Source organism: Amblyomma maculatum, chromosome 2 (assembly GCF_055883805.1).
Source record: "Amblyomma maculatum isolate TAMU_Amacu chromosome 2, ASM5588380v1, whole genome shotgun sequence".
Classification (NCBI taxonomy): domain Eukaryota; kingdom Metazoa; phylum Arthropoda; class Arachnida; order Ixodida; family Ixodidae; genus Amblyomma; species Amblyomma maculatum.
Window position 1 is genome coordinate 28,577,818 of NC_139345.1, and position 19,110 is coordinate 28,596,927.

Here is a 19,110-nt window from a genome sequence, read left to right on the forward strand (position 1 = left end):
TCCCTGAAGTTTGAAAATCTTGTCGCGGTCATCCAAAATGATTGCGGCAGTCGATGGGGCAATGTTACCTGTCTGTAGAGGCTAATCGCTTTTTCCCTGCATTGATTTCTTGCAATGAAAGCAGCTGCGTTCATATCTTCTTGGCACTTCGCTGGCTGATATCATCGCTCTCGCACAAACTTCGCAATAAGATAATCCGCGGCATAAAAAAAGAATCTTCCAGCACGCTCGAACGCGCAAACTCTACCGACCCGCGTATGACCCGCAGGCGGCTAGGCCTGCTGGCTACTGCATAATAAACCATAGCTGCGTGGTAGCACTAGGAGCTGGTACTAGATGTGCTGATGATGATAGCTACAGCCCATGGACCATACACACAGAAACGGCGGTTGCAAGCTGCGGCGCTGTTAATTTTAGCTGAATTCGTAATGCTGATGTTCCAAAATTATAGAAAAAGAAATAAAACATGTTCGTTATTCTGAAATAGTTTTACATTGAAAACATAGCAAATGTGCCGGGGATTCTTGAAAAAAAATTCGTTAATGTGGTGTTCGTAGTAATGAGATTTCACTATATTTTATCTCTATATAACGAAGTAAATGTTTCTGTAATTTCATTACAACGAAATTCTCAAATAAATTTTACTCGGAAGGACAAAAATTGACGGCCAAGGGAAAAGCGTTGCCAGCTCGCAAGACTTGGGTAGCCTACGCGGACGGGCCTCATGGGGCGCGCTGCATTCACTCCCTACAGGCAAGAGATAAGCGATAAGCACCTAGAGTATCCGCGTCCCCGCCTCCTGCTTTTTTTTTTCTCCCTCTGTCTTCTTGCTTCGTCACAAAGAAGGGGAGCGGCGGCTCCGTAACCTCCCCCCTCTCCCTTCCTGCTCTGCTCACTCCATTGCTGTGATCCAAAGAACCTTCCCCGTGCCTGTGGAGGCTGATGGGTCAGCGTGCATGCCTATCTGTCACTGGCCCTTTCTCGCATGGCTCTCCCGTGTCCGCCGCTACCGCAGTCGTTGTTTGTGCACTGTTTGCCGCTCGGTTTGCAGATTCCGACTCTCCCTTCGCTTTGGTTTCCCGCGTGCGTTGCCGCTGTTTGTATGCTGCTTTCTGCTCGGTTTGTCGATTCTCCTCTTTAACTCTCCTTTGCTTTAATTTCCTGCGTGCATTGCCACCATAAGTGGTTGTAAGCGGAAAGCGCATTCACTCAAGCAAAAAGCGGCTTCTGAAAGCCGTTACGAAAGGCAAGAAAAAAAATGACGTCGCGCCTCGATTCGCTATATCTCAGAGTACGCTTTCAACAATTTTGAAGGCCAAGGACTTCATCCACAGCTCTGCAAAGTGTGGCACAAGCACCAAGCATTAGCGATTGAGGACAGTCACCTACGAAGGTATGGACAAGGCTGTGTTCTGGTTTAATGATGCCAGAGCACAGAATATGCGACAAGGCTGTGTTCTCCTAATTTATGGATGCCAGAGCACAGAATATGTCAGTGAGTGGGGCAATTTTGCAGCAAAAAGCAAAAGACTTCGGTTGCCTGCTTGACAAAGACTCCTTCAAGGCTAGCAGTGGTTGGCTCCACCGTTTAAAGTCCCGTTACGGGATTGTCGGACGGGTGCTGTGCGGGGAGTCAACGTCAGCCGACGTGCCTGAAGCCGCTACTTGGCTGCAGAAGCCATCAGAGGTGTACAATGCGGATAAAACTAAATTTTTTTATCAAATGCTACCAGATTTGACTCCAGCACTAAAAGGAGATCGCTGTCACCGCGGGAAGCAGAGCAAGCTGCGCAATACAGCTCTTCTCTGCGTAAACATGGATACCACCGACAAGCGGGTGCCTCTTGTGATTGGCAAAAGTAAGTCGCAATGTTTTAAGAATGCCCAGAAGCTGGAAGTTTAGTACACTTCGAACAAAAAGGCGTGGATGTCCCGCGACATCTTCTGTGACTGGCTGCGGGCGTTTGACAAGGAAATGGAGCCTGACGGCCGCAAGTGTTTGCCTCTTGGCGGACAATTGTTCCGCCCATCACGTCAACGACGTGGAGCTGAAAAATGTTGAGCTGTGGTTTTTCTCGCCGAACTGTACTTCGCTGATTCAACCGCTCGACCAGGGAATAATAAACGGTGTGAAGTGCGCGTATCGTCGTCTGTTGACTGACAAGCTACTGCTTAATCTCCGCTTGAAGCGCCCCACCAAGGTGGACATTTTTCAAGCTTTGAAGATGTTCGCTGCATCCTGGAAGGCGACGTCAAAGGACGTGATTCAGAACTGTTTCCGGAAGGCCGGGTTTGAGAATGTTGCGGCTGGAACGAGTGCCCCTGAAGAACGCGACAGCACCGAGGCTAATGAAGGAGCTCCGTTCGCTGCCCATGGACTTGGACACGGCGAGGAAGACGATCAGGCCGGCCTCGAAGAAGCATGGAGATGCCTGGAAAGTGACGGGGCCGTTCTTTAGGGTGTTGCTTTGGAGGACTTCCTCTACGCCGACAATTGCGTTGTTGCTACCGAGGAAGTGACGGATGACTTCATGCAAAACTTTCGGGGAAACATGCAAGAGGACCCAGGCAGTGACACTGATGCCGAAGACAGCAAAGCCTCAAGCAACCGTGAGGTGCTTTATGCAATTGACGTGCTACGGCGCTATGCGAGTTTAACAGGACAGCAAGAAGCGATGCAATCCCTGTGGGCCTATGAACGCAGTGTGAGGCCATCTCTGCAAAAGAAAGGCACGGATTACTTTCAGGGGAATTAAAAACGAAGTCCTTACAACTGGCAAGTGTTTTGGTAATGTTTCCGCATGCTAAGCACGGAATTTCGATACAACGCAATTTCATTATAACGAAGTAAACTGCAGATTTTTACGACTTCGTTATATCAAGGTTTAACTGTATTTTCTTACTCGTCTGGAGCACTAGACTGTCCAATTCTGGTATTGAAGCTAAAGGAAGCGTTTTATGAATATTGTAGCTTTAGTCGTTTTTGTACGTTAAACCCCATCAAAGAACCAGTGGTTGGTATGTATGGCAGCCCTTCATAGCATCTTGGGGCAAAGCCATAGGTGCTGGCTGTTAACCTGTTCCTCCTGTCGGATCACTTATTCATTGTGCTCTGGGCAGGGTGGAAGCGAGTCTGGCAAACACATACACACATGTTATATATATTTAGTCCAGCAAGAGTACACTTCTCATCTTTGAGTTTAGCCGTCTCTCCATTTCAGGACCTGCTTCCACGGCTGACACCAATCCTGAAGAACCGGCATGAGAAAGTGCAGGAGAACTGCATTGACCTGGTGGGGCGCATTGCTGACCGCGGTGCTGAGTATGTGCCAGCTCGTGAGTGGATGCGTATCTGCTTCGAATTGCTGGAACTGCTCAAAGCTCACAAGAAGGCCATCCGGCGAGCCACCGTCAACACCTTTGGCTACATTGCCAAGGCCATTGGACCCCACGATGTATTGGCCACGCTTCTTAACAACCTTCGTGTGCAAGTAGGTGCCATACTGCCCTTGCAGCTTGGTCTGATGGACAGCTGTACGCTGCCGTTGTCGGAAGGTTAGGAACATTATAATGGGGCAGTGCATGGGTGTACTGGCAAATCACTCAGTGCCTGTAAGGCAGGCTTGTCTACGATTTCCTTTCTTTTCGTATACAAACTTCCATGGTTAATGCTGACTCTCATTAGCAGAGCTACCAGCACCATCACAGCCAGGAAGCTTGTGTCGTGACTTCTTTTAGCATGCTACGTTGTTACAACCTTGAAGTAAATGGGATTCTGGGACATACTTTACTTCTGTGGCTTATACTAGTTTCTGTCTTCGTAGTTATCGCTCGTAACCTTATTGGAGAAGTGATTTTCATGGTCTTCATGCATGTGTGTGCTTTTCACCATTTTGTAGGGTGAGGGTGAGGGGTATAGTCGCATAGCAGGTCTCTTTGACTGGATGTTTGGACCTGGATCAACATTGGCCTTGTCTCTTTGTGCAGGAGAGACAGAACAGAGTGTGCACCACAGTGGCCATTGCCATTGTGGCCGAGACATGTTCTCCGTTCACCGTGTTGCCAGCTTTGATGAACGAGTACCGAGTACCCGAGTTGAACGTGCAGAATGGCGTGCTCAAGTCTCTCTCATTCCTCTTTGAGTACATTGGAGAGATGGGCCGTGACTATATCTACGCTGTCACACCGCTTCTTGAGGATGCTCTCATGGACAGGTGAGGAGGAGCAGCAAGTTTGTTCTGGACATCCTGGACACATTCGACACGAACACAATAGACTTCCTTTAACACTTTCCTGCTGACCAAAAAACTGACAGGTTTTTGGCAGAGCAGGTTTTGGCATTTAACAGCGTGCTTTGTACTGAAGTGTGAAGTGGGTAGTGTGAATCTGAAGAAAAATCTACAAGACAAATTTGTGACTATAAAGAAAAAGGATGTATAAAACGTGTGTTCTTTTGCCCTGGTAACGCATAAAAAAGTGTAAACACAATTTCTGTAAGGAGGGTTTGTGCATCATATCAGTAAATATCAACATTTTATGCACAGAGCATATTCAGTTATGTAAAAAATGCGAGCCGTAGTGAAAATGAAGATCATGATAGTGAGCAAGGCAGTGCCGAAGTTGGCGCCCGACGGTCTGGTACCAGAAAATACAACTCTCCCTGCTGCTGCTGGCAAATGATTTCTACCAAACGGCTTTGGCGCCCTGCAGATAAGAGTCGTGATTTTTAGAACTGCAGGATATCTAGATCAGCTTGCGGCAGATGTGGAACGATTCGGAAAAGAAAGCGAAACTTGTTGGCATTCCAAAATGGTTTGGTGCAGCTTCACTGTCCATGCTAAATTCTGACGAACAAAAGTTATCTTTGTTGCTGTTGTTATCATTGAAAAACTTGTCTCTAGGTGCATCAGACTCTGAGGAAACACGCCAGGAGAGGGCTAAAAATTGAATAGCATGCAGGCATTCCAGTAGTGGGGTAATCTAGACATAGAATGGGCTAGACCATAAGCTTTTTCGAGCCCAACAGAGTCCATTATCAGACAGGTGCCATCACTAATATTTACTGAAGTAGAAACGATTTTTGCTCATCTGAGCAGCAGCTTTGCTGTGCAGAGTTCTTAATGTGCTAGGGAGCAGTGTGTTAGAAATTTTCTGTGGCTGTGCAGGGATCTGGTGCACCGGCAGACGGCATGTGCGGCCATCCAGCACATGTCCCTGGGTGTGTACGGGTTTGGCTGTGAAGATGCCCTGGTCCATCTGCTGAACTATGTGTGGCCCAACATCTTCGAGACATCGCCCCATCTGGTGCAGGCCTTCATGGGTGCAGTGGAGGGACTGCGACTAGCCCTGGGACCCATCAAGATCCTTCAGTACTGCCTGCAGGTACTGTTCTCAGAAATTTATTCTTGGGGACCAATAAAGACGCTTTGTTAGTAGCAGAGCACGCCCTGACTCAGTAATTGCTATATGATAACCAGAACTTGAGATTTTGGTGTCCATCAAGGTGAGACGGCGACACAGGCATACTTTCACTTCTTGCTGCTCACATACCTGACTGCATGTGTGAACATTTTCATTGTCACTGGTGTATACTTTACCTTGATAAAATTTGCAGTTCATAAAAAAAAATTTCTTAGGAATTCGGTGTACAACAGCAGGAGAAAAAAAAAAGATTTCCAAGCGTAAGTTCTTATACTTAAAGGGCAACTTCGGATTTCGCCTCGCTGGGACTGAATGACCTTGTTAAGTGCAGGCGTCCGCCAAGAAGAGAGACAGATACTACACCTTTCTTTCCCCCAAAAACCAACTTAAATATACAGCTGAACCCCGTAAGAGGTATGATTGTAACAGACAATTGGGTATAAGAGACACCATTCACCCAAATGGTTGGCCGCCCTATGACTTTCATTAATTGAACCACAATTTTTTAACAGACATTTTATGTAGAAGACAATTGGCTATAAAGGAAAATTTACCCTTAAAATTTGGTACTCAATCTTGCTTGTAACAGACATTTTAACATTAGATGCGGCACCATCCATCGCCAGGTTCAGTTGCAGCTACAGTGAAAACAAAAGAAGTGACACACACCTGTGCCGTCATTATTAATTATAACTTCAGCAAACAAAGAGCAGATCAGTCAGCTGTAAATTGACTAAAGAAGCCCCTGCAGTGGGAATACAATGTAGAGAAGCTCTTCAGGCATACATACAGAAAATAAGATCTTTTCCGAAACACCTCTGTTATCCTATCGTTACTACATCACCACCCAGAACTCTATTTAGCAATAAACCCCGAGCAGTCAAACCGATCCGATTTGAAGGAAAACGCAGAGAATTAGACTAACTAGATGCCCTTCCCAATATTGCCCATAGACCAGATCCACTTCCACCATGGTAGAGTTTTATCTCTATGTGTGACTTTACACTGGCATGCTTACATAAAAAGCAGACTCCTTACGAACACATATTGCAAGTTTCTTTCACTAGATGAAAAATACAAAACATGCAAGGCATTTGATACATATGGATCAAAGACAGCAGATTACGTGGGAAGTGCAATAAACCAGGGAAGTTCGGAGCAAATAGTGCGATTGCCTCAGTGCTCGTCAATTTTTACTGCCAAAGGTTATGCCATATTAGTAGCCGTAGAAGCAGTACTGCAAGAATATACTAAATTCAGTGTTATATATTCTGACTCTCTAAGTGTCATTGCAACGCTGCGCCCCAAAAATGCAGAGGAGCCCTTAATTGGAGACATCATAACGCAGTAAAGGCTTACAAGCAAGGGCAGGTAATCAAATTTTGCTGGGTCCCTAGCCATGTAGGTATTAGGGGGAATGAGAAAGCCGATGAATGTGCTGCACGGGCCTGTAACGGTACAGTAAAATAAATAGACATTCCTTGCAAAGATTGCATGCAGATCATGCGGAGTAAACTAAGAACAAAATGGCAGACTTCATGGGACAAGGAAATGAACAATAAACTACACCTTTTAGCCTGTAATTGTAAAATGGAAGTCTTGCAGTCGTCAAGAGCGCTTTGTCGAAGTGATCCTGTGCCGTCTTCGCATCGGGCACACACACCTCACGCACAACTTTTTATTCCTGCAGCAACAGAAACCTACATGTGAAGCATGTGGAGATGAGCTCACAATCAATTATCTTCTGGTGTCATGCACTAAGCTCGGCGAAATAAGAAAAAGGCATTTCATAGATCTCTCTAGTAAGCACATCCCACTCCACCCAAACCTTCTCCTAGGAGAAAATGCCCTTGTCGAATTTACTTGTTCTCAACCTTTTTCAAAGAAATCAACATCCTAGTAAACAATGGTCTTTCTAACACAACACACAATCAACCCTGTGTTTAGCGCATGACGGCCTTAGTTGCCTATGCACCATTAAAGCCAATACAATACAATACAATCTTCAGGCTTGCCACGAAGAGCACAAGTGCAACTGCATGTGCGAGCACCTGATCAAGCATATTGGGAGCGTGCGTTGGGCTCTGCAATTAATGGAACTTCCTATGACGAATTACCGTAGGTGTTGTGTCCACTAGTCTGAAGAATATAGGGAAAATTGTCTATTATGTTGCATTCCAGTATGAGCGACAAATCTATCTGGTAAATGCAAAGAAAGTTCTCAGTTGGTGCCGCTGACATAAACAAGTCATTGTGCCTAGAAAGTGAGACATAGCCAAACCAAGAACAAAACAAATGGCATAAAAACAGACGTGGTTCTGTTCTGCTGAGGACAAATAAACTGCTCTATTTGTTGTTCAACCAGTTTCAACTCCACTCAGAAATGCCTCGTTTGCTTTTCATTTATTTTTCGTCTGAGTAGCAACATTCACAGACTTATTACTCACAGCTGCTGTTACCCTTTGTCAAGCAGGCATAAATTTCTGCAGGATATTTCTGCTGGTTATGTATTATAGTTTTGGTCGCTCTAGCACCTTGTAGTGTTACTAGACACATAGCTGCGAATCGCTAGTTGTAGTGCCACATCACAATGAAATCACACTTTTCAATCGCTGCAAACATAGTTTGCCAACATATACAGCCTTGGCACATTGGCCATAGGGCTCTTGGCCTGATTCTCAAGTTGGGAGAGGCTGTGTTGAACAGCATCAATGCTGCCATGTGTACTTTCATTTCCCTGGAAACCAACTTAAAAAAATATTTTGGAATTTGCTAATGTAAAGGCAGTGTTAAAGGTGGTATTGCAGAGCGTGAGCGTCCTCCTATTATTCAAACCATAAAGCCGTGTACAGCCTTGCTAAGCCATGCATAACCACCATGTTCTTATCAGGCATAGCTTATTCTGTTATTGCATCTGAAATACAAGTTGCCGCAGTTTTTTTGGTATTATTTATACAATTCAGTGCAGTCATTTTTCCGGTATAGAATTATTTGTACCAAAGAAATAAAATTTTATCCTCACCATTTTCATATTCAGGTTAGTTTGTATTGGACCATATAAATTCTTGATGTTAATATATTTGGCATGCTCCTGTAGAATTCTATGCAGTCTCCATGGAAATAGTGCATGTGTGGTTCTACTGTATTGTGCTTTTCACTGATGTGCAAGAGCAAAATGTGCTTTTAATGAATTCAGGGCTGACATTTTTGCATTTCATCATAGTCAAGGCCATTCATCAGCTTGCTCCAGGCTCTTTGTGAAGCATGTTATAGCTGCTGACTTTTTCTGGTACATATGCAACCTAAGGGTGTGACAGCGTAGCAGAGGCGTTCACTGTTCTTTTTTTTTTTTTCTTTAACAGGGTCTGTTTCATCCTGCTCGTAAAGTACGAGATGTCTACTGGAAGATTTACAACAGCCTGTATATTGGAGGCCAAGATGCCCTGGTGGCTGGCTATCCCCGTGTGGTGGATGACGGTCGCAACAACTATATCCGGCATGAGTTGGACTACATTCTGTGAAAATGTTCCTTCCCTTTCATTCTGACCCAATGTTCTCTTTTGTGCAGCCTCCCAACTCCCCTCTGTGAAATAAAATGTCCCCACATAAGATATGTATGCGTGTCAACTGTCGAGGGGGGAAGGACAGGACACTTGCACCCTAGTTGCCAATGGTGGGTGCATTGCTTAAGTGTATGGAGTTAATTTTGACAAGTGTACTGTGATCGGTGGCACTTCACCCACATGCCCTGGGTTCGGGCCAAAGTAGCGAGTCAGCATGCACTGTGCACCTGCGCTCTTGCTCCAGAGGAAGGAAGGTGCAGGTATGAGCACAAGTTCCTTTTACAGAATGCTGCATTACAAACACTGTACTGCCCCCCGGCCCTCTTTACAACCCACAGCCCAGCTGCAGCACCCGAAAGGGGCCACAGTGCTGTGCGCACAAGCCAAAAGCTCATGTTTGCGGTGAAGCTAAGGGCGCTCACTGGCTGCACGGACATCCGAAGGGTTAAAGCGCGCGAGACGCATCATGAGAAAGGATGAGGGATACGCAGAGCACATCTCGATGGCACAGGCCGCACATAGATGCCACATTGCATGTTGCCACTGGCACTCGCTGACAGTGACAGAAAACAGAGCCGAACAAGGCCCTTCCAACTCTGAAGTGTTGGTGCTGTACAGGTGGGTGCCAAACTTCTTTCGGGCTTGGTCTCGAGTAAGCTTGCAAGGTGTGTGCGGTCACAACCCGTGGCCCCCTGGCCAAGGCCAGAGAGATCGAAAGGAAAAATGTATATACACATGCTGCTGCCAAGTCGATGCCGGTCTCCTCGTTCGCTTCCCGTGCTTGGCCTCGTGTTAAAAAAAGTCCATACGTCACCAGGAGGTAGCCCAATGTGAACACAAGACCGACACTGCAAAAACGGAAGGGAGGGGTGTGACGGCAGCTCTCAGAGGAGCTCCCATCAGAAGGGGTGAGCAGCATGACTGCCATCCCCTTCCTCTTGCAGGGACCCAACAGGAGCTCTCTAACCAGTAAAACAAGCGGCAGCGGTTTCGTGTTCCGCTTCTCTCATGAAGTACAATCCCCACAAATGTGATACACAATTATTCACTGCATTTTTTAGTCAGACGTTGCTCTTATGTCTGCTCTCTAGGATGTGGCAATCAGCATGAACGTCATGCAAATGCAAAGCTTGTCTAGCTTTTCATGCATCCTTGTCAGTCTCTGGGCCCAGATGATTCTAGAGTATGATGCATGGCACACACTCAAAACTACACAGCATATTCATGGCAGGAAGAGACTGCAGGAAGTTTTGGGTAACTTGTACAATCGTTCCCGAATATATCGAATTATTGCTTATATCGAACTCCGAGAAAATCATGAAATCGAACGCCAGTTGAGCGGTACATTCAACATATCGAACTGCGCGCCATTCAACTGCAAGGATAGCTACTGCTGGCAGCGCTAACGTAAAATTGCTTGAGATGAACGTCGAGTCCGCTTGAAAATGGTCTTCGGGCTGGCGCGCTTGTTTGCAATGCGACACAGTGGTGCAGTGGTTAAGATACCCGACTATTGTGCTGGAGTACCCGGGTTCGATCCTGACCACTGGCGGCTGCGTTTCGATGGAGGCGAAACTGAGTGGCCTCCGTGTGCTGTGCGATGTCGGCGCACATTGAACCCCAGTTGGCAGGTGGTCGAAATTTCCAGTGTCCTCCACTACAGTGTCTCCCATAGCTGGAGTCTCTTTGCAATTTAAACAAAAAAGTCTTGGTCCATGCCTTGCATGGATTAGCCCATGATGAAAGCAACCAACCCTTATGCGAAACAGCCGGAGTTCGGTGCACCGGATGTGGGTGCGGTGAAGCCAGCCTAGCTGACCAAAGACTTGCGGCGGCCCTTTCGCAGGATGGCATCGTTGCTGAAGAAACGAAGAAATTAACTTTACCCTTTATTAACGCTAATCATTGTAGCATATATAGCGTACCAATAACCAAATTAGCTTTCTAGTGAGAACCCCAGCAACAAATGTACCGCGATTGCGAGGTGCAGTAGCACGAGCTCCGACGCTGTGGTGTGCCCCTGCCAAATATTTCGAGGTCGTGTTCATAGAGCGGCACATATATGTGCGCCCCGCTTTTTTTTTTTTTTTTTTTTTTTTTTTCGCCTAGCGAGATGATGGTCGGCGTGCGAGTGCGCGCCTCGCGGATCACCGCATGCATGGCGTGGGTACGCCGTATTCGCGCTTTTGGATTGCATAGGAGATCATCTGACTTCATTTTCTATATATCGAACCACTTCGCGATGCCTTTCGAGTCCTATATAACCTGGATTGACTGTACTATCAGGCTCAATAAAGCTTTCGATGCGTCAAAGGCGTCTCTGGTGCTTCCTGTGTCAAACCCACACAAACAATGCCAGTTCGAACAATATATTGGATATGACAACGAACTTCCGTGGCACCATCAGCTTTTCTATGTTAAAATAAGTATAGCTGTTATAGCACATTATCGGTCATAATTAAGTCTGGGTCACTGAGAACCAACCTTGAAAAACATGCTGCAACCACGTATCGGCCAAGCCACGCTCGCAGTGCGAAAGCGCGTGCTTGAGGCGCTGGCGGAGCTGGTCAAGGGATCGACCCAGTGCTGTGAAAGTTTAGAACCCCACGTCACCGTGCACACAAACGTCGTTCATGTCGGCGACGCTTACATGACGCGTCGGATCGGGGAGAAGAAAGGACAGACTTTCCGCAGTCTTCGGTGGAGCAGTCCATTGTTACTGAGAGTGTGGCTCGTAGAAAACGTGCTGGGGAGCCGAGGCTGATGCATCGCTGCATGGGCCATGTGCAACGCAGGCATCGCAGAATTGGGTGTAAATCTGGCAGCACTTTTCTCAGTCGCATATGTGAGCACTGAATCTCGGCGCATTTGGGTACACTGTGGCATTTTTTAAAGGAAATATGGCCCGCTCGGTCGAGGGAGAGAACAACTTTATTTCGCCAGAGAAGCATCTAGGTATATGTGCAGAAGTTTCCATGCTAGATGGCCATCAGCCGATTGGCGACCTGGACGGCTCACTCCATGACCCTGATCTAGACGGCCGGGTCGGCAAGATACATGGGGTCGGGACTGGCCAACACGGGCTTTGATGCACTGCTTGAGAGAAAGTTCTTGTACCACATCCGCCGGTGGAGGTGCTATGATACGATCTCTCTCTGTATGAGCTGAGAAGTGATTGATTAAAAGCATTCGGTTGGAAAGATGTCGCACTTGCCTAAGCCAGAATTGAGGAAAACTTACTGGAAAAAATAGGCACGTGATTTCGGATTAAAATTCTGGGAGTATGCCATTTCGCTTTGTGACGCAACCGTTCACTGTGCAGTGTTTAAAGTGGCGTCATATGCCATTTCGCCTCTCACTTGGCCTACATCTGCTAGACAAGTTGGAGGATAATTAGCGTCGACATATGTAATATCATTTATATCCGTTGTGTTCGCTGTTAGTGTACTTGTGCAGGGGGAGGATAGACAGATACTGCGCCTTTCTTTCCCCAAAACCAAACCATCTAAAGGCGTTCATTTGCCAAACTCTATGCCAATCTCAGCGCGAAAAATTCGAATGAAGACCTTAAGCTTCCGCTTCATTTCTTTAACTACTCTGGCTTTAATTTTTGCCAAATAAAACTCGCTACGGCTGCCTTGTCGAAAACATGTTCAGAGTGATATTTAAGTAGTTATATAATGTCAACTGTATTCAAGTCGGCGAAACGAAAAGAAAATACAAGTGAATACTTTACATGGCTCCTAACAACACTCCTTGATTTCAGTTGGAAAGAATGCTTAGGTTTGTTTGTTTCTTTCTTGGTCCATCTTATTTGGGACACACGGTTGTCCCGCATAACTTTACCCATTGTTTTAAAAATGAAAGGCACTTTGGGCACGAATGGAACTTGACGCAAAACGTTGGCAGTAGCCTGAGCTACTCTTGTTATTTTTTATTTTTGATGTTTAATTAATTTTAAATATTGGCTGCAGAGACCTCCATGTGTAGAAGAACAACGCTCAGTAACCTGAAGCTAATGCTTTCGTTCCATATTCGGTTGAGCAGCGTTGAACCCTTCCAAGCTTTTTATTATCATTTTTTTTTTTTTTTCATATTTTGTGGGCAAAAAAAAGACCACGTGAGATATATCGTCCAGAAAAAAAAAGTTCCTGGTACATTTCTGAAGGTACTTTTCAGCTTTGCTTATCACATTTAGGGTCTGCAGCCAACTCATTAAAAAAAAAAAATTAAACATGAAACGTGATCAATAAAATAAGGGAAAATAAACGAACACGAAGAAGGGAAGATAGAAGACGGGGAAGAAGAAGCCGGTCAAAGGGAGCAAGAAGGTTTGGAAAACGTCAAGCAGAAGACGCTCTCACACTTTACCGAGGTTACCTCGTCAGAGCTGCTATTAATCCTGGCAAAGATGCAATCTGCAGCTCCAGGTGTCGCTGTTGGAACGATTAAATTTTTGGCCCAGGATTTTACAAGCGACCTTTTAGATGATGCATGTATTCCGTGTATTTGGAGGATGGCGAAAATTATTTTGCAGGGGAGGGATACGTCTTAGGTAATAGTCGGCCAATTGCATTAACTTCAAATTTAATCAAATTAATAGAAAATATAGTGCACAGTCGTCTAACAAAACATGTTCATGAAGTTAACGGTCTCAGCTCAGCACAGATTGGCTTTCGACGCGGTTGCTCCATATGGTCCTTGTATGGTCCGCGCACGTAGTCTAGAGAGCCGAATCCGTATCTCGTTACGTACGCAGGAGGGAAGTCGTGACACTTGATGTAGCTAAGGCCTACGACAGCGTAGAACATACGATTCTGCTTAACAAGCCTGCTCAGTTACATCCTCCATCATATATATTTATGAATGAATATGCGAGTTTCTGAAGGATAGCCGTTTTTGTACAGACGGAACCCTCCATTCTAATACGTATCAATCAAGGTATGTGCCACAATGGATTGGTTCTTTCACGAATGCTTTTGAACTATTTCGCAAATGACGTCCCCAATTGTCCTAATATAGCAGCTTTTGTTTATAAGACGATGTAGCTTTTTTCGCCTTGGCTATGAATATTCATGTGCATGCCCTTAACCACATTCTGCACGCATATCTGATGAGATTGAAGTCTTGTTAGACCGTATTAATTTATCCCTTAATATCAATAAATGCGGTGTGCTTGTATTTCCCCCGGATACTCCTTTGCACATTTGTTTCGCTCATTGCTCCAGCCAGTTTCTACAAATGGATTTGGTTAAATATTTAGGTGTTACGTTTGACCCAACATTGGATTGGATACTTCATATAAAAAACAACTTGTTTAAAGGTGAACGCGCTCTTGGGCGGCTGATACAAATTATCAATAAAAAGTTTAGAATGCGTCGCGACTCTTTATTTTTTCTCTACAAAGCCTATGTGAGACCAATACTTAAATTTGCTTGTATTTTGTTCTTTGGCGACAGTGTGAACTAGAAACTTCACCCTTTACTTGTTTTGGAAAGGCGTGCTCTATACGTCTCGGTCTTGGTCTTCCAAAATTCATTTCAAACGCTCTGCTTTCTCTGGAAGCCCGTATCCCCGACTTGAACTCCCGCTTACAATTACTCACGGTAAGAAGTTTCGTCAGGTTGCTGGACCCGGCCTCTGAAGTCACTGCTCCCATTTTCGCATCCCTACCGACCCCGATTTGTTTTTTTTTTTCTTCTGATAATGGCCACGTTATAAACAGCCACAAGTTACGGTAACGCAGAAACTTTTAGCACCAATTCGTGTCGACCTGAGTTCTTTGCAATGGGTTGATGACACGCAGGTCGCAGTTGAGTTGCACTATGGCGACATTTTCCCCCTCTCACGCGAAATTAGTGCGTGGAAACATTTTAAACAGTCTTCTTTCTGTTCACCTAGAAAAAATACCCCAATCACACTGTTATATCTACAGATGCCTCAATCAGCGACGAAAAAGCTACAGTTAGCACATTTTCTCGGAATTTAACATGGAGCTATTCCTTCGGCATCCTGGATTAAATTCCTATATTATTTGCGGAATCTTTAGCTCTTGGATTGGCTCTGCATAACATGCAATGCCATGTATCAGAGGTTATCATTCTTGCCGGTTGTTTATCAGTGTTAATCTCACTTGAAACCTCGCAGAAATATTTTTTTTTTTTAATTTGATTCCTGCGGGTTTTTTTTTTTTCGCGTATTTTGTGAGGATGCACAGAATCCCCTGCCCCCATTATAACGGCAGCGTGTAATTATCACGCCAGTTACGCGCGCTGTTAGGGAGGTTGGTGGAGGAGAGGGAACACTGGCTACCCCCACTGCCTCCTTGTTTCCCGCAGTGACGCCGCCGAGGGCTGCGGGTTTCCCTCTCTTCCCGGCCTACCCGGGACACCACCTCTGCCCGGTCTGAGTCTAGGAGCGCGCCTGTGGCAACTCTCTCTGGGTCTTCGGCGGTTGATCGCGCACGGGCGCGGTTCATGATTTCCGCCGGGGAGACCGTCACCGTCACCGAGTCGCCTGGTCGTCGTACGCCCTTACCGCTGCAGGCCGGGAGCGCGAAGCCACGTCAGGTGATCATGCAGAGCACTCATCTTACCTCCTTGTGTGTGCTTCCCCTTTTGGTGGGTTTTTATTTCACCCCCGTACGCGAGCGGGACGTTCGCTCGCTACGACGGTTGTATTTGTGTGCTGCTGATTTGCCATGTATAATTACTCGGACAGATTAAAGCTTGTTCGAGTGCGCCACTCGTGTTTGTTCCCTCTGGCTTCAACCCGCCGCAGTGGCGACTTTTCGCACCGCGGGTTGGGGGTCACAGCTCTGTATGTTAAGGCTTGCGCGCTGGGGCTATAGGCGGCTGTAGCGTCTAGCCCCTTTTGGCGCATTATCCTCAAGAGTAACCCTCATAACTTTGAAAGATGTTCGTTTTGTCTGGGTCCCCGGCCACACAGCTTTTTATTGAAACGAGGCGGCTGATTTTGTAGCGAGATCGGCCCTCAATACGTCTGTAATATAGCCCGTCCCTAATTTTAGTATATTGGTGATTTCCCGATTCCTGCGGTTACAACATATATCGGCCAGGCTTACCAAATACCACAGATCAGCACTTATCATATAATTGGAATATCCGTTCATGTAAAACCAGGCAGTGTGAGGTATCAATGACGCTGTTGCGGTGCAGAATTCCGGGCTTGAATTTATATATATATGCAGATATGGGTGGACATCGACAAACGCGTGGTGAAGTGGAATCCATAGAGCATTTTCTCCTCTCATGCCGGAGGTTTACACTTCAGAGAAAAACATACCTAGAGGTCCCCCTCTCTAGTTTATAGAACTCCCTTCGTCACTACCCATTTTACAATCGTTCGGTGCGAGTGCCAAGGAATGTGCGTTGGACACTATTTGTGAATTATCCATGACTACATTATAGCAACTGGTAGATGAACTTGTTGGTTATTCCACGTCTTTTTTCTTTTTCATCAAAATGATTTTATTGTTGTAACGAGAATTTTTATAGCTGCGCATTGTTACAGTTGTTTATATTGTCGCATTGCGCGTCTTTTGCCTGTAATCGGCTTTGTGTACCAATCCTCCATGATGGGTACGTGCCACGTTTCAAGAGGCCAACAACAGCAAGAAGATTCGGAAAACACCAAGAAGATGCGCCGAATCGCCGATCACACCACACGGTTTGCAGCCAGTGCATCGGCGACGAGAGCGTTCGAGTCAGACTTTGTGAACAATCCGTTTGGTAGCTTTCGCTACGTACATCCAGGCTTAACCGAGTTGAGCTTCATGATTGAGCCGCCATCGATGTTATATGGGTCCCTCGTGTGCTATAGGGCGCCTTTATGGCTAGCTATTTCGTCATGTGAATTCTCGTGGGTCACGTTAGGCCTTACGCTATAGATAGCTTGCACGTGACGTCACCTTCGCAGGTCGTCTGCTGATGCCGCCATGTTTGTGAACCGCTTGCCGGTTGTCTGACGCGCGCACGGCCTGAATCCGCGTTGTGGCTGGCTCCTTTTCGCCTTCTGCTTCGAAATTCTCGCATTTTCGAGTGCACAGTCATTTCAAGAGGGCTACTTCTCGCAGTTGTATGGCTTTCGTCAGCGTCCGTCTCTTCAACCGGGTGCGGCGACAAGGGCTCATCGGCATACGACTCGATCGCTGTCACTGCCGCGTCGGCTTCTGCACGCCGCTTTTGGGCTTCGGCTTCCCGTTTTCGGCGTCGGCTTGAAGCTTCTCGGCGCGTCGTTTCTCGTTGCGCTGATGTCGTGCCGAGTCTGTATGTTTCGCACTGTACCCCAGGAGAAGCGACGATGCCCAGTCGGGGTCAGTCTCACCGAACAACTTGTCCGGTTCCCCAAAGAATGCAAAAACTAATTTGAGTTACAAAGCGGGCATTTCATTGTTTCGCAATTATTGCGCTGTCAACACTGGAAAGTTATTATTTACCTCTAATGAAGTGCGCGCCGCTGACTCGCAGGTTGCGGTTCTCACTGTCGAAGTTTGCGCGGTTAATGCGCGCCAGCCACAACGCGCGTCGCTTCGTGCTCGGCTCCTCCGTGTGCTCGCACTGATGCTCCACTACCTTAAGTACTGAAAAGAAGTGTTTATTCGTTGGTTGTTACCGCCCACGGGTATCACTGCGAGCAACCAAATATCGCACACATGATCATGCATGGTGACAAGTTACGCCTTGCAACTACAGCGCGAGAGCGGGCGATGGCGCGCGGTTCATAAGCATGGCAGACGCATATCACAGAACTCCCTTCCACTGACGTCAATGCAAGCTATCTATATAGCCTTCATCCATAAATATGTTGAGGTAAAGTGATTATAATTCAACAGAACTCTGTGGTCATTGTGTGTTTTGGAGCATCTGCAAACGCCTCCTTTGGAATCTCACCATCACTTACCCAATGCTACAAGGAAGAAGGAACTTGATAAAATGATAGTTCGGTGCCACTTGATGAGAAATCCCAGTTAAGTCGTAGCATTTTGACGGTCTTGCAATTTTTCATGTAAATTTCGCCAGATATTTCGACCTAGAAGCTTGCACGACTCGGTTAAAGCGAAGACCAGGGATGCTATACGGAACTGCCCGAGTCCGCTACAAAAGTCGGTAAACTCGAGTTAGATTGGTAACGAAGAAGCTACGCGTACATAATTGGCGAACAATTGGCACAGGCAGCACGACGCTCAATTGAATTCTCTAATGATTTATGTACCACCGTGCAAACATCGGTAACACTTGAGAGCGGATGGTCGGAGGACATGATGACGGCCAAAACGACCCTCTGCACTCCAGCGGCGCCCGACAACCGTTCGGCTACGTTGAAGCTCCTCCGCTACGGCCTATTTAGTGTATATTTCGTGCATAACTCGCACCGCTCCGAACTCTCAGATTTGCCAGGTAGACCGCCGCGATATTCTTGTCGCTCCTTTTAAACAGATAGCTGCATTTCTGCGCAAGCGCTTTAGACATGCGGCGCAACATTTACTCTGGCGTATCTGATGTACTAGATACGCTGGCCGACGCCCTCGCGCACGCCAAGGACATCGGAGTCGGAAAGCTCCGGCGAGCGGCGAATAGCTTTGTTAATGCCTGAGGGTACCGGAATAGATGCGCGGCCAAGTTCTGCGGAAGTAAAAACCAGTGTGACCGAATATAGGGCAATGACAATAACGCGGCGGCGATGATGATGTCAAACTGTCGCTGTAAAAAATCCTTAGCGTGAAACAGTAGTTTCCTCAATGCCGTTTTAATTCAACACCGGATAACTGGAAAACCCTCCGATTTTTTACATGATATGACAGGCCTCGAAGTTACGAAGTTCTACTCTATTTCTATAAAAAGCGGCCAATACAACAGTTTATTTAATTTCTTGCATTGTTCAAGCGATCTCAACCTCTTATTTATTCTTTTATGTACTGATTATTCTGGGCCTTAATATATTTAACAATACTGCCAACCCTATTATGAGGGTGCCTTACAGATAAGGTGATAAAAAAATCAATAATGTGATTTTAAACCGCGAAAAAAAAAATCTCGAATTAGTTTGTCTACAATTAAATTAATTAATTAACTAACCAATCGTAATAAGGTAGCCAGAATTATGA

General features: G+C 46.2%; 1 protein-coding gene across 1 annotated transcript in view; it reads left to right on the forward strand.

The window, feature by feature from the left end:
• Sf3b1 (splicing factor 3b subunit 1) overlaps positions 1-9,034 on the forward strand; it is a 39,372-nt gene extending 30,338 nt beyond the window's left edge. The window contains exons 13-16 of the mRNA XM_084593615.1: positions 3,222-3,491; positions 3,988-4,214; positions 5,166-5,382; positions 8,784-9,034. Of these exons, the coding sequence (XP_084449741.1) occupies positions 3,222-3,491; positions 3,988-4,214; positions 5,166-5,382; positions 8,784-8,942 (873 nt within the window). The 3' untranslated portion in view covers positions 8,943-9,034. The remainder of the gene's footprint in view (positions 1-3,221; positions 3,492-3,987; positions 4,215-5,165; positions 5,383-8,783) is intronic.
• The last annotated feature ends 10,076 nt before the right edge of the window (positions 9,035-19,110 follow it).